This window comes from Cynoglossus semilaevis, chromosome 20, assembly GCF_000523025.1.
Source record: "Cynoglossus semilaevis isolate Cse_v1.0 chromosome 20, Cse_v1.0, whole genome shotgun sequence".
NCBI classification, from domain to species: domain Eukaryota; kingdom Metazoa; phylum Chordata; class Actinopteri; order Pleuronectiformes; family Cynoglossidae; genus Cynoglossus; species Cynoglossus semilaevis.
The window spans coordinates 13,415,464-13,435,307 of NC_024326.1; the positions used below are offsets into that span (position 1 = coordinate 13,415,464).

Here is a 19,844-nt window from a genome sequence, read left to right on the forward strand (position 1 = left end):
CTGGTCAAGGGCGTCAGCAAAGCTTTGAAAAAAACTCCTGACATGTTCTACAAGCCACTGTGGAGATGCACAAAAATCCACCAGATCTATGAAGCTAAATTTTGAGTTATAAATGTGTGACATATGAATAATATATATAGGAACAGGTCCATTTGCCTGCAGTTATAAAAATATATCTACAAACCTCGAAAAGAAAAGAGTAGTAACAGATGTTTTCCTGAAAACCTGATCAAATAAAACAGTCATTAATACAATGGTTATATTTAACTAAACAGTAAAACACTTTTCTAGTGAGTATTTGGTCATCATACCATGACGGAAAAAACATTGTATTTCAGAAATGTTTAAAAATTGATATAAAAAAAAAGCTCTCATTTTTAAAAGCCTTAATACAAATATTCAAAAGACACTTTGTCTTTTGTGTTGTTTGGTATTTGTTCAGTGTCATATGGTAATGTTAGTCACTACTGTTATTGTCTTTTCAAACCCTAGAGTTCAGGCAGGGACACATTTTAATGTGATTCTCCTAAAACGAATACATTGAAGTGGCAGTGAAAACAGTACAGTTATTAGACTGAACCAGTCGTGGCCTACTGTAGGTGATGTCACCAGTCAGTAGGAAACTAAAGTTAAACTCCATTATGTTTGAACGAGTGGCTCAAAGTATGGAAACTATTGATCAGTTCTTCTGCTCTGATAATTAAAGATGTATTTGTTAAAAGTCGACCTGATTATCAAGTGAGCACATGAGGCTGGATGCTGTTGGATGGAGTGATGTTGGTTTTTTTTGTCGCCAGTTTTATACATGCAGTTCATTAATACATGTTTTTTCAACTAGTGTGTTTTCAAAACAGAGGTGCACGGGCCACATTGAGGCCGAGGTCTTTTTAAATTGGCCCCTCATCTATTGTTGTTTTATAGAGAAATATTTTTTAAGTCCATTAAAAACATGGCTGATGTTGATGCTAACCCTAACAATGCTAACGCCAGCCACGCCTTAAGGCACACGGATACAGTGGTACTCCGTATTTGAAAGCTAACGGGTAAAGTTAAATGTTGTCACGTTAATTAGAGGCTGATTTATCGACAGGTTGACGAACTTTGTGGTCAAGGTTTTGTTGTGTATATTTATAAACATTTTTAAGTTAAAAATAAAATGGCAGACAACAGTATTTCAGCCCTATAGAAGCCGTGGCGCCCCCTTGTTTCTTATTTTTATGGAAAGCTGAGACCAACAACCCAGAAAGATCAGACCAGTCGAGCGATTCTGTCCACAACAAAGCCTATACATAGCAGCACAGACCGGCCCGCAGGACCAGAGCAATGTGTTTTGGCTAAATACAGAGACGACCCAGCCCTGCTGACTGAGACAGAGGGATGGCAGCAGATGAGATAGTAGTAGAATAATAAGAAGCGGACGTCAAAGTGAGTCAAATTTGTAACATATAAAAGCACAAAGGAATCACAAGAAAAGAAGAAAAAAACCTCCGGCCTTATATTTTTTGACACAGTAATTTCCTTGGAATGACCACATCACACAATGGTTTGGAAAAAAAAAAGTTCTGGGAGGAAACAGAAAGAACCAACACAAACCACTGGTTTCTGTGGACCTGAAGTGCAGCTTAAATTAATGTATAAAAAAATGCTTTCAAACCAGTCCAGGAATTATTTGAATAACTTCATGGTTGACAATGTTTTTTTTGTTCTGTTTAGGGCAGAATATTTAACTTTCTCTCTTTTTTTACCTCTTCACTGCCCTACCAATAGTCCTTCAGTCATATGGCAGTCACAAAAAGCCCAGTAATTATAACCTTGTTGGTTTTCTTCTGCCAGGAAAGGTACTAAAAATACCCCGGCATTGTAGCAGCGATGGGGCCAAAGCTGGAGGTTTCTGAGACGGTGTCCACATTTCTGTGAATATATGTCAGTATCTGCACGGGGCAAACGAGGCCACGTGATACTTTACACCTTCATGGATTATTACAGGACTTTACCTCTGCTGGTCGTCTGTACTGCTGGTCGTCTGTACTGCTGGTCGTCTGTACTTGACTAAAAATAACACTGTGGACTGTGTCAAGAAGTCATTGGATAAATTTTGATTCAATTTATGGAAAAAACAAAAAGCAAACGTGCAGCTCATTTATCTACAAATCCAAGTCTGACTTATAACATGGCTAACTGGGTTTACAGACAGGGGTCTGTGACTTCTAACAAACTGATTGAAGTTTTATTTTTATTTATTTTTTCGTATCTTCTTGATTCTCGTCATCGAACATAGAATCTGGGTTTTTAATGATCATTTTTCAGCCTTATTAGACCTCAGTTGCTGTGGTCTTTTCTTGCACCTTTTTAATGTTATAGTTTAATGCTTTAAGAAGTCCAGAATCTGGGTTTTTAATGATCATTTTTTACCTCAGTTGCTGTGGTCTTTCTTGCACCTTTTTAATGTTATATAGTTTAATGCTTTAAGGAGTCTGTGAAGTTGAACATCAGTCCTACTTTACCCTGGTGTCTGTAGAAAGGTTAAAGGTCACATCAAGTGGATTTCTTTCTTTCTGACATCTACGTATGGCGGGAGTTTCACTCTTAGCTCAGACCTCTGATCTGTGCAAGAGGAATAATCTGCACTTGTAGTTTAGCAAGTTCCAAAGTACACACTGTTGTTTACACTAAAATACCCAGTATTTGAAAAAAAAAAATAATAAAAAAAGAGCTGATCGACCGTAGCTACACCTGAAGGACGCAGGCCTTCGTCTTTGAGGGTTCGTCCTACAGCTGATGCTGCACGTCGTCATCAGACGACTGTTGTGACTGGTGACCGTGCGGATGCACGTCCTGCTGTGTGTGTGAAGGCTGAGGTTCAGCCCAACTTCTGCTCTGAGGCAGAAATGCAGCGGCTCTGATGGAAACATTGTCATGAAAGCACATGAGCTCCGACTCTGTTACCTAACGCTCCATAAAGGAGCATTCATCCACAGTCGGCTCATTCTCCACGGGTGTGTTAGCCGGGCTACTTTTGACCGAGTCAAACCGTACAGAAACTCAAACCCTGACCACTAATCTTAACCTGCATCAGGTTGCTGTGAAGTCAGGGTCAGGCGGTGTTATAAAATAACGACACAGTGAGACACTGTGGTCCCTCGTGTCGGTGTCCGTCTGTCAGACTTAAATCACTGAGGAAACACTTTCCCCTCTCTCTCTCTATCTCTTTTTTTTTTTTTTTACTTTTTGCTGATATTTAATTGTTGAAAAATAATTTTCATTTTTTTGTGGTCTGGACTTGGAGGTGCACAAAGATGTGGGTCATTTGGTTCCAAGCCCAGAGAGAAACTAAAACACGTTATTAACATTTTATTTATAACATACACAGGTGAATCAGAGAGATCCTGTTTGAGAAACGTGGATGTTGAGTTTAATGGTGTGTTTTACTTTTATGTGCATTTATCAGTGATGTTTGTTCTAACAGTTGCTGTTCAGGCTGTGAATTGTGTGAGACTCAGGGTTAAATGAATACTTTTTAAATTGCAATTATTTTTCTAAAAACAATACGAAAAACAGAGCAGTTGCATCAGCAGGTTTTATCCATTCTGTCTCTAACTCTGTACTTGGTCGAGGCCTTTCCATGAGCCACACACACTTCAGGGGCCGGGGTGATGGTGCGATTCCAGCCCTGACGTCCTGAGTCGGGCTGCTGCTGCTGCTGCTGCTGCTGCTGCTGCTGCTCTCTGTGCACATGCTCTCTCAGTACTGAAGAGACAACAGCAGCAGCAGCAGCAGCAGTGAGCTGTCTAACCTCCACAATAACCGCCTTATGTAATCACTCTGGCTAGAGACAGACAAAAATAGCTCAGACTGAGCAGCCCTGCCCTCTTGTGGCAACCATCTGCCCCAGCACCCCGGCCTGTTCAGCCTGTGAAGGAGAATCAGACATGGCGGCCGCGTTCACCGTAGCTGAGAGGATCATGATTCATTTTAAACAGAAGAAGTGTTTAGAGAATGAGGTCACCTGTGTGGTGGGGGTTTTCACTGATACAGATGGAGGTTCATGGGAAGGCTGTTAAAAATGGCCGTCTTTGTTGTTTTATCTGTTTGCCTTGAAAGTGGCGGGGTTTTTTTTACATTTTTTTTTATTAGGGTCGTTTGTTTTGGGTTTTTTTTCCTGTAATGTGGTTGTGGTTCACGTAAAAACTTCTGTAATTGTTTTTGTTTTTAACGTGATCTTGTCAATGCATCTGTAGCAATGTCTTCATCTTTGTTTTTGTCTCTTTGCAGTTTCCTGGACAGAATTGACTCTGTAAGACAGAGTGACTACACACCAACAGACCAGGTCAGCCATGTGTTTATTTTAATTTAATTTGCAAAGAAAATGGAAAATAATAATAATATTTTCTGTAAAATGTCTAAACTGCGTCACTCCTGTCGTTCACATCTTTTGCAGGACCTGTTACGCTGCCGAGTGTTAACTTCAGGGATTTTTGAAACGAGGTTCCAAGTAGACAAAGTCAACTTTCAGTAAGTCTGACAACAACTGTTTCTATATCAGAGCTTCCAGAGTTAACTGGATAATGACCAGGCACTGCTAACATGGTTGGTACTCACAGGTTTGGAGAGTGAACTGAGTTACCGACACTGTGTGGAGAAGCAGTGAGATTAATTCATAAGTGCTCTTTTACTGCACACTATACGGCTTCAGGTTTTTTACATGAGCTTGAACCAATCTCCTCTATTATTAGAATTAATATTATTATTATTACTACTTTTCTAAGTGTAAAGCAAAAATGTTGCGTTATAAGGCACTGTTTTGGTCACATATTCAGAACATTGATGCTGAAACTAGAAAATATTTTTCACACACTCACGTCGTCTTCTTAGAAAACAGAGGCCGCCTTCCTGTTACTAAAAAGCCCCAGTAACACGTCATTGGTTGTGTTTGACTACATGACGCAGCGGCTCAAAGTCCACTCATACTGAGAAGTTGATTTGAGCAAAAGTTGAATTAAATGTTTTCAACCCCATCGTCTCATCTCAAAGTGAGGAACGAAATGTTTTCAACCCCATCGTCTCATCTCAGAGTGAGGAACGAAAAGGAGGCAACGTTTTGCTTCTACATAATCTGAGCAAAGAGGGGTCAAAGGTTAGGACCAATCCAAGACAAACAAGGTCAAAAACACACAGGCCCTGAACAGAGGAGTGGGAGGAGTGGGGTGAATGGTTAGTGGGAAACAGAGTTCAGATGATTCTATCTGGATGTTAATCTGGATCTGAAACATTGCGAAGAGGAAACGCACCACGGAGTGTGGTTATAAAAGCCGGCTGTAAAGGTTAGAGACCGTGTTCTGTAACTGCGGTGATGATGTCAGACCAGATGACCCACTTCCACAGACACAACAGACTGGTTCTACTGTCTGAAATGTGCCTTTGTATCCCATTATATCAGCCTTAATGATCGGAACACAACAAAAACAAAAAATCTCTGAGAACTAACTTTCAATCATACAGCAGCACAGGTCACAAAGGTCACACAGGTCACACAGATCTTTCTTTCAGTATTTACATCCATGGAATCTGTTTTTTTTTTTCATATTACCATAGTTTCTAAAGTGCATTTTCTTTTGAACTAATGATGTGAGCTGCAGTCTGGCCTCCTCCACTCTGTCCTAGTAGGGGATAGGACGGCCACAAGAGGGCAACAACGAGCCTGTTGTCGTGTGTCTTGACTCTGACCCAGTATTTTGTCTCCACCACAGCATGTTCGATGTTGGAGGGCAGAGAGACGAGAGGAGAAAATGGATCCAGTGCTTTAACGGTGAGACTTTCAGCCTTTTTTTTTTCACACATCTAGAACAAGCATTATTTTTCTACATGTGCTTTAACGGTGAGACTTTCAGCCTTTATTTTTTCACACATCTAGAACATTATTTTTCTACATACTGATGGAGTTTGTCTATCTTTTGGCTCCAGACGTCACTGCTATCATCTTCGTGGTGGCCAGCAGCAGCTACAACATGGTAATAAGGGAAGACAACAACACCAACAGGCTACGGGAAGCCCTGGATCTCTTCCGCAGTATTTGGAACAACAGGTGAGACGGACACAGGGATATGGAACAAACCATTGGGAATGAGGACTTACAGTAAACTCATGTTCGTGTTCTGATGGTCAAAATGATTATATATAAGAGTTTACTGTTAACCCATGATGTAAGAAGTGCTAAAAGTCTCTGGTTGCTGTCTTGGTTTACAGGATTCTCTCCTTAGTTTCTGTTGTCTTTGCTGCCCTCTGTGGATGTTTTTTAAAAATTACCCACTCTTCTTTCCAGATGGTTACGCACTATATCTGTCATATTGTTCCTGAACAAGCAGGACATGTTAGCTGAGAAAGTATTAGCTGGAAAATCCAAAATTGAAGACTACTTCCCTGAATATGCTCGCTACACCATACCAAATGAAGGTTTGCGTCTCCCAGAAATCATCCAGATTTGCAAAGTTGTTCCTGCGCCAAATCTGACTGTTAATACTTTTTATTTCAGCAACTCCTGAACCTGGCGAGGACCCACGAGTGACGAGAGCTAAGTTCTTCATCAGAGACGAGTTTCTTGTAAGTCTGTGTGTCTAGCTTTTCTGCTGTGGCCTGACTGGCACCAGATGACACCAGTGACCACATTTTTCTGACCTCTGACCTCTGTGTCTCCTCAGCGGATCAGCACTGCGAGTGGCGACGGCAGACACTACTGCTACCCACACTTCACCTGTGCTGTGGACACAGAGAACATCCGGCGGGTGTTCAACGACTGCCGGGACATCATCCAGAGAATGCACCTGCGGCAGTACGAACTCTTGTGATGCCACAGCGTCTCCGTCAGCCTTCTGTGTTTGTTTTTTTTTTTTCTTTTTTTTTTCTCCACCGTTGTGCATCCTTGACAAGCCCCACCTCCTCCTGAATCTTAACCTTCACCCTTCTGCTCTCCCCCCAAAGACACCCTCTGCCCTCCTTCTTGTCGAGGACTATGAAGTACTACTGAAGTGTGTCAAATACTCTTCCTCTTCTTAACTTTTCTACTTTTCTTTTTTGTCCCCTCTCTCTCTCTCTTCATCCCCATTTTACTGAAGTTTGGGGAACACAGCTTTTTTTGTGTGCTGCTTGTTTTTTTTTAAAGCTTTGATTTTTGTCATTCCACTAAGCCTCGGGCTACCTCCTTTTTTTCTTTTTTTTTTTTTGCTTTGCACCTTTGCTTTTACTCCTGTCATTGGACCTGGACAGGTGGGTGTGGTTCTAGGAACATGCCTACAGGACCTCAGTGTGGAGGCAGTGTGAGTTAGTGTGACAGAACTGTGAGTGTGTGTGTGTGTGTGTTGTTTGTGTGATACCTGCTGCATAAAGCCGGCGTCACCACCACCACGACTTTTGCCTCTTTTTTTTTTTCTCGCCTTTTTTTTTTCCCCACCCCTGCCCTTCCTCCTCCTCCCACCCGCTGCTTCTCTCCGGACGCCGTAGACGACAAGGGGAAAGAGGGAGGAGTCGAGTGGATGATGAGATAAATGCACTTTGCATCAGGTTCCTTAAACATTTTTTTTTCTCTTTTGGTTGTTGACATTTTTTTTCTCCAGAGGAAGCATACACACAATGTAGCATCACAATATTTATTACCCTGTCACGACGTTAGCTTGCCGAGCTGCAGGGCGTAGACCGAGCAGCCGAGAGACACGTGGAGCCAAAAGGACGGGGAGGAAAATAAAAAATTTCCCAGGTAGACGCTGATGAAGGATTTATAAATGAAGGAAAAAGGACGGAGCTCTCTGCACCTTAGCCCTGCTGCCTCCACAGACTCGGACCTGACTCCGTGTTTTGCCCCCGCCCCCACACACAGATCATCCTTTTAGCTTAGAGACACTGACGATGGGAGGGAAGGGAGGGAGAGAAAACAATGTATTGTTCTGATTTTTTTTTCTTTGTTTTTTGTTAACTTGTACACTGTGCAAGGTGGAATTATCCTGTACAGACTGTAAAATGTAATATTATTTTGTACAACTTAATTGAAAGAAAAACAAATCTACTTGTAGATCTTTGTGCCTTGATTATGGCTGTACCTGTAAATGAGCTCAGATGTAAGTATGTTTTCGACTGCGCTGTACAGCTTGATGTCAAAAACTCTTATCGGCAGCAGAAGACTGCGGGTAGGAGACTTTCTCTGTAGAGTTTAGTTTTTTCTGGTTTATAAAAAAAAGGAAATGCTGTTTAGTAAAAAAAAAAAAAAAACATAGGGAAAAAATCCTAAAAACCTGTATACATTATGCAAATTAACCACTTACCTGCAGTGAAGACCAGATGTTGCAGCGCCATGCCTTTTTTTCTTCTTTTATCGGTTTTAATTTTTTTTCTCTTTCTTTATTTGATTTTTTTAAAATTTTATTTCACAGCTTTAAACCAACATTGGGAATCCATTGAAAGTGTCCAAATTGCAACCTGGTGTTGTTTTAATAGGAACCAACTTTTTTCTTTTCTTTTCTGTTCTTTTTTCTTCTTTTTTTTTGGATATGAAGTGTGCGTTTGTGTGTGTGCGTGTGTGAAAGAGATCTGTACTGATGAGCGTGCCTGTGCGCATGTGTACATAAAACAAAACTAGACTCACAGACACATTGTGTGTGTGTGCGCCTGTATGAGGACGAGTGTGTATAAAAATTTTATAAATGTATGTACATGTAAATTTATAGGTCTATATAAATATATATGTACAATTATACATGTTTAATTATGTGTGTGCCTAGGTGTACATACCTATGTATGTATACGGTAAATATGTATACATACACACATAGGAAAGCATGTTTTAGAATGGAGATGAATAAATGAGAGCGTGCAATATTAGTACAATTCTTTGGTCCTTTGGAGCCATTCTGGATGGCACAGGCACTATGAATGTGTGTGAGCAGCACCCAACAAGACGAGCTCTTCTCCTTGTACAAACAGCATCAGCCTTTTTCTTCTGCTACAGTAACACGTCTATCCCCGAGAGACAGACAGACCGAGAGAGAGAGAGAGAGAACTGACTGGAGGTGCAAAAAACCTTGTTTTTGGCCTGGGAGGATGATTAAATGACATTTTTATTTTCTTTAAATAAAGAGGCACATTAGAGGACTTTGCTTTATTTCCATCTTGGTGTCCACTCCTGTCTGGGTTTTTTGTTTTGTTTTTTTTTCCCCCTTTGCTTTCCAGATGTAGATGCCAGGGAATGACCTTAGCACAGTGGGGTAAGTTGCCTCTGAGGCAATTTTGACAGTCCTTTAAAATATGTACTGTTAATTGTAATCATGATAATATTAATATATTTTTACTGTACTGTGTGGAAACAAAAAGTGTCCATCCAGGCTTCCGTACCACACAATATCTCTCTTTGCACAGGTAAGGCATGTCAGTTCTAACGTGTTTGATGGAAAAACAACTGAAAAGATTAAAAGAAATTATTCCAGGAAAATAGTTTAAAAATTATTATATTATTTTCTGGTTTACCATCTAAATCCAGCACGTGACGATTAAAACAAACTAGATAAAACGTTGGCAATAATATGAGAATGGTAAAAGTTAGCTAAGAATTAGCTGAAAGTGATGCAATTGGGAGTTACTCTGTGGCCTAAGCCCCAGAAATAGTAAACAGTTAAAATGTTGCCAATGTTTATCTTAGAAATACATTACTGGGACAATTGTTTCCTACTTTTAAACATATTGAGCTGTAAATTAATGTTTTTCTCTTCATAATCTCTGTCTTGAAGACAAACAGGCAAATTTAGGGGCAACTATCACAGTGGTATGCAGGCTAATTAATCCCATTATTATTTATTATTGATTCTTGATCACAGAGTAAAACAAACCCGCTCGAAACACCTTACGTGTTCTAGTATTATTTCCTTATTACAATGAAAGGTTATTTATGATTTTTTTCCGCAAAACTAAAGTTTTAATTCGTTGTCCTGTGGCTTAGGTCGAAGCATTTCCGGACTATCAAGTACCAACCGGAAGCCGGAAAGCAGCGGTAAGATTCTGATTTCTTTATTCGTGTACAATTTATCAGAAACGTTTCAGACAGTTTGGCAAAAAGAATTCCACAAACGTTTGGCACAAACTTTTGGCAATGAATGTGTACAGATGTCGCAGGTGAGACAACAACAATAACAACGGCAATAACGTAGATATACATCAGACCACTAACGACTTGAACCACTAACATACTGTACACACGACTGTGGCTTCGGCGGTAACATGTCCCTGTGTCGTGTTCTCATTTTTACACGTCTGAACCTTCAGGTCAGTTTGTCACGTTGGCACCGGGAGGTTTAGTGGTCACAGATACAGACCGTACAATCAGAACAGTGCTTTAAAGAGATTGTAAATATACATTCAAGTCCTTTGCAGTGGCACAAAAACGAAGACAAAGTTGTTGTTTTTTCCCCCCTTTTCTACAGTTCCTAAAAAAATGGACATAGCCGACACTTTTGAAGTCTTTCAGAGCTGCAGAAACAGGAAACAAATGAACTAAAGTGACAGGAGTGTATTAACTGGACATAAAGGAGGCAGAGATGTGGTAACAAATTGAATGCACCTGAAAGGAAACAAGGAGGCAGGAGTCAAACAAAAGAAATGGAACCACGTAAGTTAAAGATGGTTTAAAGTTGTCATTTAGCTCAGCCAGTAATGTAAAACTACCTCTGATCTGACTCAATTTTGAACTGTTTGGGATCAGGATCCTGGAAGGTCAAGGTGATCTGTGCAAAAGTCATCTACAGGAGCTCATGTTTCATCTTTTCACCCAGGATTAGAGAAAACACCCATGTGGCAGGTAAGTGCACTTTTAAAAATCTTCTCATCTGACATATTTGTCCTTCCAAATACTTTTACTAGCAGTACTATTTATTTTTCCTCATTAGCTCAGGAACTTCACCACAAAGTGCTGTTGTTGGGCGTGACTGAATTTTGTTACTGCTGTTTTTTTGTTTGTTTGTTTTTTGGTCAGTCTAAAATACTAGTTTGGTGACATTTTCAAACCTTAAACTCTTAAAAATCTATATCCTCTAAATGGGGTCAAACTTTAAAAAACCAACATGTTCTATGGAGGAGGCAGTTGCGATCATGAATCATGATAAATCGAATCAAAAGCGGTCTTATTATCCCACAAACGTTCCGTTAAAGTGTGTAAAGTCGCCCCCGGTGGCTCCCTAGGCTTTGCCCTCCGAACCGCATGGCTAGTCCATTATTTATTTATGGAGTCCATGAACACATTATTGCACATCAAGTCACCATTTGCCAGTCGCTGATGCCAGAGGACCGCCACTTCACAACTGTGTCCAGCAGCACTGCCTTGTACCCACTGCATTGTGGGTAAGGTCCAGGAGTTCACAGAGACTTGTGCTTCCCCAGCAGACAGAGGCTGAGACACTGCAGCAGACCTTTCATCCACAGACAGTGAGCCAGGAACAGCAGCAGCAGACAGGCTCCGGCCGAACAGTACACACTGATCACCGTGCTCTCCTCCGGCAGGAAGCACTTGGACAGAGAGTACGTGACGGGTGACACCGACGCCTGAAGAGAAGAAGAGTTGTTGAATGATGTCATCGTCAGCTGTCTCCACGTCACAAAAGAGATCAGAACTTACCAGGATGATGCTGGGGTTGTTCCTGTTTCTCCAGCTGAAGGACGGAACACTGACCTCCGGGTATTTGTTCTCATGAAGAACCTCACACCCACTGTGGGTGTGTCCACTCAGGATGAGGCGAGGTTTAAACAACTGCAGCAGCTGGAGAGAGAAACGGAGGAACTCTGACTTTGGCTCCGAGTGACTCGAAAATAGTGTGTGTGTGCGTGCGCAGAGTTCTCACCCTTTGTGATGCCTCCTTGGACAACACGTCATACTTCTCTCTGAACAGCAGGTGTCGCTCTTCAGGCGGTGCGGCGTCCTGTCCTGTGCAGCCTGCGTCACTGACTCTGTACAGAGGGTAGTGCTACAAAAGAAAGACAAAACAAGTCAAGTTATTAATTATTAATTACAAAATTCCGCTTTTTTTCACAAATCTATTACATCTGATTTCATATCACGTGTTAATTTAAAATAATACTTTTTGATTAAAAACATTAAAAATCATTCTGCCGATTAAGTGTCAACCATTGAATCCACCAGCAGAGGGCAGCAAGTTCCCATATTCCCTGCCGCAATTAGTGTAGTCGTCCTGGAAAGCCGCAAAACTATTTCCTGCCGCAATTAGTGTAGTCGTGCTAAAAAGCCGCAAAACCACAGAGATAATTAATGAGCACAGACAGAGAAGGCGGAAAGATTAGTTAATGACAGTAAAGTCAAAATAAACACACAAGAGCAAATGTTTGACAAAAAATGACACTAATTGAACATTAACGTGACAAACGGCCTAAACGAATCATAAAATAATGACCGGGACCATAACAATAACATATTAGTGTGAAGAGAAAAAACAACCACAACAACAGAAGTGCAGTAAACAGACGATTAAGAAAAGATTTTGGTTATTTTGCACCGCTGTCCTGCACCGCTGTTTGATTAATTCGCGGCCTGTGTAGATGCAGTTTCAGCAGCTTTGTTGAGGAAAGTGCTGTCGCAGACATTTAGAGAAAGAGGACAAGACGATAACAATAGAAAGGACATTCAGAGAGGACGGGGCCACCGTGTGGTGGAAGGAAGGATATTAAGTTTAAATATGTGATTCGATTCCTGCAGGATGAGGTTAACTGTTCACTCCGAATTGATCATAGGTGTGAAAGTGAGTATGAATGGTTAATTGTCTTGAAAAATCGGTTGAAAACAAACGGGTATATTTTTGAATTCCCAGAGTTCCCCTGTGATTTACCTGTAACATGATTGGAGCAGAGGCAGGGTAGAGCTGAGAGCCGTTACATCCTTCCATTGCTGCACCTGAGGAGTGTGAACTCTGCAGAGGCAACAGAACAACATTAAAAAATAATAATCATCAGTCTTCTCTCCTGAAAAAAACACAGCTCTTGGTAATTATGGCTCATTAAAATCAGTGGAAATGTTGAAAATGTTCCTCTTGGAAGCTTCATCACCGAACACTTTACTTGGACAAATCTGCAAGAGCTCCAAATTCCAAACCATCTGATTTATACCACAATTATTCTGAACTAATGTGGAAAAATACCCAGCTGCCCTGAGCCTACGTACAGGTATTTGACACTGGCGTCCCACTTTAGGCTTATTCTAAACGTACAGTCGTCCCACATACAAAAGACAAATGAGAATGTGCTGGAAAATGTTTTTAAAATTGGCCTAACAAGTACTTAAATATGACCTGAAAACTTGTGTGTGTGTGAGTGTGTGAAAATCCTGAAGTTCTCTCTTCAGGATCTGTAGTTTTTGCTTTTTTTTTTGCAGTTTTTGCAGAAAAAGACAAAAAAAAACCTGTTACAAAAAAAGCTGAGGCCTGCAGGTGTGTGTGCGTGTCGTCTTCTTTGATAGAGGGGATCATTGTGGGTTACTGTGGACCCCCAGACCTCACCTGGATCTGTCACCTGAGCTGCAAATGTCAACTACACAACAACTGTTTTATCTGATTCTAAATCAGTGATGATCTAACTTATAGATATCTTCCGTTAGAAATCTGTGGTCGGGGTCTTTGGTCTGGAAAACCTTATAGACCCAGGTCTGTTAGGACATGTCTTCAGCAGCCCATTAATGGACTGTCCAGACCTCCTGCCCTCAACCCAAGATTTATAGCTCTGCCTCCCCTTGTCTCCCCCTGCCTTCCGTTAGGAGAAACTGGTAGAGCGATTCCAGCAGCTTGATTTTACTGTGGTTTTGCAGCGACCTTGTAGAAGTGTTGTTTTAATCTGCCCTTGCCTGTGGCCTGTTGTTGTGTTCCATCAGACGCTCTTGGCCCATTAGAAAGTAGAAAGTAGTTCTGACAGAGTCCTCACCAATAGAGGGAGACACAATGGTGCGGGCTTTATTACCCTGCTCCTCACATGATTTGACTTCCTGACACTTCACACACTCGGAGGTGGTGAGAGAGAGAGAGAGAGAGTGTGTGTGTGTGACAGTGTGATGCTGGTTTCCTTGAAAGAGCTTGTCCCACCTGCAGGGAACAGTTGAGCTCTCTGGAGAGTCTGATCAGCTCCTTCTCCACAGACTGGCAGATGGGACAGCCGTCTCCGTGCAGGGCCACGCTGTTCAACAGCAGGAAGCTGAGCACAGGAGAAAGACAAAAGTTTTTACTCTGAAAGTTTGTTCTGAAACCCCCGCCCCCAAACTCTGTTTTAAAAACAACAACTCCTGTCCAGAGAGTGTGTCCTTTGACCTCAGCCGATGAACACCTCAGAGACTGACAGTAAGGCTAAAGTCTGGAATTCCAGCAGAGGAACCCTGTAAATGTCTGTCGGTTTGACTGAAAACCAGCCCATCAGCAGGATGTAGACTCAGGGGATTGAACCCCTGACCTCTCTCTCAGCCTGCAGACTCACACGTTTGTCACCAGTGACACTCACTTCACTCCCTTTTTGGTGACGATCCTGGTGGTGGAGGCGTTAAAGACTTTCTCAAATCGCTGCAGCTTGAACCAGTCCATCCTACAGAGAGACACCTCAACGTAAATTATAGTAAATTATAGTAAATTAATTCTAACTAAATACAATCCTATATATATATATATATATATATATGGGGGCATTTCAATTTTTTTATTCTAATTTTTCCCTCATTATCATTTAACATTTTTCCCACTAAACCTGTCAGTGGAAAATATATGTAGTTAATGTCATGATCTGGAGGAAATGAATACACGTTAATACTAGTTGCGTTGGTCTCTGACATGACGACGGTTAAGTGTGTGGTTTTAATTGTTCCTATAGGCTTCTGTGAATTGTTGCACTGACATTTCTCTGATCACCTGCAGACGTGAGACACGCAGGTGTGTTTGACACCTCATCACGACTGAATGTGAAACATCAGGGAAAGTATTTGGCTCACACACCAAAGAATCACACGCTGTGCTGTGCACTAAGAAATGCGGCTGCGTTCCATTTAGTTTCATCAGCTCGAGGCGCCACTTCCGATCGTCACACATTAGTGGCTGACTGCCTCCTGGGTGGGATTTCAAACCTCTGACTGGGTGGCTAACCTAAAGAACATATTGTGTTGCATTGTGTTACTATTAGATTGGACTAAACTGGACTGAGTCCCATGTCAGAGTGTACCTTGTTATTTAGCATTCATTTTAATCATTTTAAATCACATAGTTTTGTATAGCTATGTTTTATTGTAAATACATGCAAAATTAAAAATCCCAAACTTTTTTTCTGGGGACCCATATTTTAGAAGTCACGAACCTTTTGCGACATAAGTCAATAGAAGTTCTGGGATTTTTTTTGACAAATTTGTGGAGTTTTTTTTACAGCTATTCTGGGATTTTTTTTGACAAATTTGTGGGGTTTTTTACAGCTATTTTTTTTTTTACATTTGTAACTGCTCCTGGCAAATGAAAACAAAGAAACGCCTCTGCTGGAATGGAAGGACACTGATTTTGTGCAGACCTTCTGTGTGACCTTTGTCTGATCCAGCCATAATCGCGTTTTTCCTCAAAGTGTTTTTTAAGCCAACGTGCTGATATTAATTTTCTTTAGACAGACAAACCTTGTCACATGGCGACTGGTCAAACAGACGACTATTATTCTGTAACCGGACATGGCTATTGAAGTCATGATTGATCCTCCTACTGTACTCGCCTGTTGAACCGGTTAGTTACTCCAGGCAACTGCTGCTCAACAACAACAAAGACTCAAAGAAGCGGTGAAGCTCCGTCTTACTCGTAATGAAAACCGATGTCGTGGTTTCCAACCAGCACCACCAGCTCGGTGTCAGTGGAGTGTCGGAACATCCTGTGGAAGCGACGCACGTCGTCCTCCCAGTGCTGCACACAAACAAAACACACAGAGAACTGAGGCCCAGGAAATCAGTGAAATGAAACAACAAAAAAAAAGAGCTAATAATGACAGTGTTTTTATATGGGCTTTGGTGTAGAAGAGCAGCAGAAGTTTGGGTTTCTTTTCTTTTTCTGGTGTATTTTTCTAGTTGAAAATAATTGTGCAGCGATTTTCAGATCGCTGAGTTTGCAAATGGGCAAACTATTTTTGTTTTATGGATTGAACTGAAGGCGTGCTCGGTGAAGACTATATTTAAAAAACCAACACGTGCCCGTGTGTAGGAGAGAGTCCAGTGGGAGGCTGATGAGCCTCACTCTCAGCTTCTCCTGTGTGTGATGACGCTGCGTCTCATGACTCGGTTCTCCTCACCTGCAGGAGCCTCGGCCTCACACAGGAGACCCTTAATTACACCAGGAGCCGTGCTTTGTTTACACGGTCCTGTTCATTCTCAGGTGACCCAGTGAGTCGCTGCTGCTGATTTTAATTAGCACCGACATGACAATAGACACTCACTTGAACAATCAGCATGTTGTTGAAAGATGTTCTTCATGTTGTCAACACAGAGACTCTGGTTCGCTCCTGTTTTCTTCCTTCAACAGTGTGAAGGTTTGATACTTTATGGTTTGAGATTCATGGGGAAAAAAACTGGAATTCCATGTTGGAATTATCCTCATCAAGGTGTGACAGGGACTCTGTAATATCGCATGGATCAGTGGTGTTTGATCGAGTTATTATTTTGGAGAACTTTCAGATGATTTCCAGTTTATTTCAACTGAATTGTTATTCTGAACATTTCTGGTTTGGATTTTGGCCAGTTGTGACTGTTGTCAACAGCAGGTCACTGGTGGTCTCTACTCCTTCAGGACATGTGCAGAATAAACCAAATTATTTTGGACAGACGGTGTCTCACTGTGGGACTAGAGAAACAACAAAACGACGTATTATCCTGTCCAGTAAATTCACCCTTTTAATTGAGTGTTGGGTCACAACCAAACAATAGGTGGATTAGTGAAACAAATACTGGACAAATTCACACATAAAGGAAACCAGAGTCTGTCTGGACATTTGAGATGTTTCTCTGGACAAGTAGACAAGTCTACGAACTAGAAACGAGAGGAATTTGAAATGAAGGAGAAGAGGACAGAAACGAGGAAACTGTGGATGATTTGTTGTTTTTTATTATTTTAAGTCTACGAGAGCGAAGCTTGAACTCTAAACAAAGCTGAGCTGCATTTCCTTTGTCTGAAATACTGAAGTGATGGATGCAGAGATGCAGGACTGAGAGGCTGCAGCTGCTCCTGTTCTTTGTTATTGTTGTGATTGTTGGTGTTTTGCAGCCTCTCAGGCCTGTTTGGTATGATGATGATGATGGTGATGATAATAATGATGAAGAGGAGGAGAGCACTGGCTTTTCCTCCTGCATATGAATCGTCGTTAGAAACACAGGGTCTGTTTACCTTTTGTGAGCTCCACTTGCCTTCGTCGAAAATGTCCCCGAGAATGAAGACAATGTGGGGCCTGAGGAGCCACAGCGCGGTCTGGAAGGCTCGCTCCATCTGCCATTCCCTGCGCGTTTGGACACAGAGCTCAGCGTCACTTCAAGTCTCTTTCTGTGTGTTTGCTTGTCCACCAGTGATGGTAGGATGATGGATGGATGAATGAAGATGCCAGCCCCACAAAACAAACCCTTTACCTCCTCAGTTTGTCGAACCAGTGTCCTCCTACTGCTCCCAGGAGGTGCGTATCCGACAGCACCATGGCTCGCACCTCCTCCGAGCCCTCTACGGCGCGGACGTTGCCGATCTTCGGCCAGGCGCACTTGAGAATGGTCGGGAAGTAGATGAGATACTCGCAGAAGAAGAAGACGCCGCCGACCGCGACGATCAGCACCACGGCCACCAGCCATGTGGCACTGAGTCTCAGCATTTCTGGGTTATTCTGCGGCGGAGATGCCCTGGAGTGGCGCACTGGTGCCGATGGAGCGGTCCGTGAGGCATCTTCCAAACCTCCTCCACACCAGGACCAGGACCAGGACCAGGACCTGGACCGAGATCAGGTCTCCGGCCGTGAGATGCTCATGGTACGTGCGCTGAGAGGATAAAAAAGCCGAGCTCCGCAGTCCAGAGGATCTGTGATGGATTTGATGAAGAAATAAATCAAAATAAAAGTTTAACAAAAACCTTTGTCTGTGGATAAATAAAGGGAGAGAAAAAGAGAGAGAGACTGAACTGAGTCGACAGCAGCAGCAGCAGCAGCAGCAGCGACGACAACAAACCTGCCGCTGTTTTGGAATAAAAGCATCTCTCGACTCTTAATAGTTAAGTTAGAAATGACACTTTCGTTTTTGAATTTCAAAATAAAACGTAGGGTTTACTATACTTGAAATTAAAAAAAATCAGGACAAGGATAATCGTGTAGTTTATTTCAGAGTTAACCTTATGGAATTAATACGATTATTTACAAAGACGACAGATATTAAGTAAAAAAATAAAATGCATATAAAAGAAATATAAATGTTAAGCTATATTAAAGATATTCCTAATTTCCTTCAAGCTACCTTAATGTATTTTTTGTAGTTTCTTAATTAAATTGATCGGAAATTGACAAATATGTTTTTTCGATTTATATGTAAATAAAATAATAATTTTAAAAAGCTAAGCGAATAATTTAATTAATTAATTACATTATTAAAAATATTTTTTAAATAATTTAATTAAAAAATTAAAAAAAAGTTAAATTATGAAAAATGTGTGTGATTTTTAACCCACCAATTATTTACATCCTGGTTTCATTTCGGTGTTTTTGGTCATTTTTAAAGTGAAATAATACTAGTTCCGGTTTTGTTTTTGGCTCACACCGGTAAACTTGATTTCGTCTGTCATTATTCAGGTTATGGAAATATAGAGGTAAGAGTTCGAGATGAAGTCTATTGTTGAACAGTACGTCAGAAATATGTCCACACTAACAGTGAAAGAAAAAAAGCCATCTCGCTGGTTCAGCTGCAGAAAAACCAGAAAACTAAGCAGTCAGGTTTCACAGTGGAGACACAGTGATGGTGATGATGATAACTGATTACAGATCAGCCAATCGACCTGCTCAACCTGTTGGTTTGGAACTGAACAACGGCTTTGTTTCATAAAAGGAGAACATTTTTTTAAAAGTCTTTTGTTTTTGGCCTGAGCAGAATGACAGACTGTGATTTTCTAATTCTGGCAGAATGAGGAAGCCAAAAACAAAAACAAACAAAAAAAACAACAGTAACAAAACCCCAGCAGCAGTAGCACAGAGGGGAAGTGACACGTGATCAATGAGCCCTGTGTCAGAATGTAATGTCAATACATTCGAGTCACGCAGTCCTGCATGGAATTCTGCAAAACATTTCAGCTCGTTGAATGGTGTTTTGTTCACGCTAAGCGAGGAATCAGTGTGTGTCTTTGGTTGGCTTTACGGACACTGACTAAAAACAGAGGAATGTCGGCAATAATACCCCGAGAATTAGACTATAAATCGTTAAAAGTTAGAAAAATAGCTGCTAGATTTATGAAGGGCTCTGTTTGGCAAAGAAATAACAAGGTTCATACACATATAATTATATATGTAAATGTGTCTCTTTCATTTAATATTTTTTAACTCTACTAGCATACAATTATACTTTTATTAAAACTATACATTGTATTTACTATTTAAAAAAAAAACAACTTCTGGCCATTTTCAGTTTGACTTTGTATTTTTATTCCTGTGTCTTTCTACATTTCATAGCCTTTTGTCAACTCTGCATAAAGCAGATTATTTTTGTCATTAACAAGTGAAGGCGGCTCATTTACAAGTCGTTAAGACTTACATTTTGAGGAGCAGGGAAGAAAGAAAAAAAAAGGCGTTCCTGCTCATGCAGA

The 19,844-nt window shown here is 41.1% G+C and overlaps 2 protein-coding genes across 8 annotated transcripts in view; one reads left to right on the forward strand and one right to left on the reverse strand.

Moving 5' to 3' along the window:
• The window catches only part of gnal2 (guanine nucleotide binding protein (G protein), alpha activating activity polypeptide, olfactory type 2), a 74,078-nt gene that overhangs the window by 49,259 nt on the left and 4,975 nt on the right, over positions 1-19,844 (forward strand). For all 7 annotated transcript variants that reach the window (XM_025052487.1, XM_025052488.1, XM_025052490.1 and 4 more), the window contains exons 6-14: positions 4,273-4,327; positions 4,439-4,512; positions 5,748-5,806; positions 5,962-6,082; positions 6,320-6,450; positions 6,530-6,597; positions 6,696-10,027; positions 10,458-10,642; positions 10,736-10,831. In XM_025052487.1, coding sequence (XP_024908255.1) covers positions 4,273-4,327; positions 4,439-4,512; positions 5,748-5,806; positions 5,962-6,082; positions 6,320-6,450; positions 6,530-6,597; positions 6,696-6,842 — 655 coding nt within the window. In that variant the 3' untranslated portion in view covers positions 6,843-10,027; positions 10,458-10,642; positions 10,736-10,831. The remainder of the gene's footprint in view (positions 1-4,272; positions 4,328-4,438; positions 4,513-5,747; positions 5,807-5,961; positions 6,083-6,319; positions 6,451-6,529; positions 6,598-6,695; positions 10,028-10,457; positions 10,643-10,735; positions 10,832-19,844) is intronic.
• mppe1 (metallophosphoesterase 1) lies at positions 10,838-19,602 on the reverse strand. Its single transcript, XM_008334868.3, has 9 exons — positions 17,645-19,602; positions 17,409-17,517; positions 15,835-15,938; positions 14,518-14,598; positions 14,109-14,217; positions 12,867-12,947; positions 11,868-11,990; positions 11,645-11,785; positions 10,838-11,571 (listed from the first exon to the last, which is right to left on the reverse strand). Exons 1-9 carry the CDS (start codon positions 17,875-17,877, stop codon positions 11,386-11,388), a joined length of 1,167 nt encoding a protein of 388 aa, XP_008333090.1. The 5' UTR covers positions 17,878-19,602; the 3' UTR covers positions 10,838-11,385.

Excerpts from the sequence above, each read along its gene's own strand:
- mppe1 (XM_008334868.3), bottom strand. The coding sequence starts at position 17,877 with ATGCTGAGACTCAGTGCCACATGGCTGGTGGCCGTGGTGCTGATCGTC. Across the intron at positions 12,948-14,108 it reads AGCTCAACTGTTCCCTGCAG|AGTTCACACTCCTCAGGTGC; the intron begins GTGGGACAAGCT and ends TTGCCTCTGCAG. Across the intron at positions 11,572-11,644 it reads ACAACCCCAGCATCATCCTG|GCGTCGGTGTCACCCGTCAC; the intron begins GTAAGTTCTGAT and ends TCTTCTCTTCAG.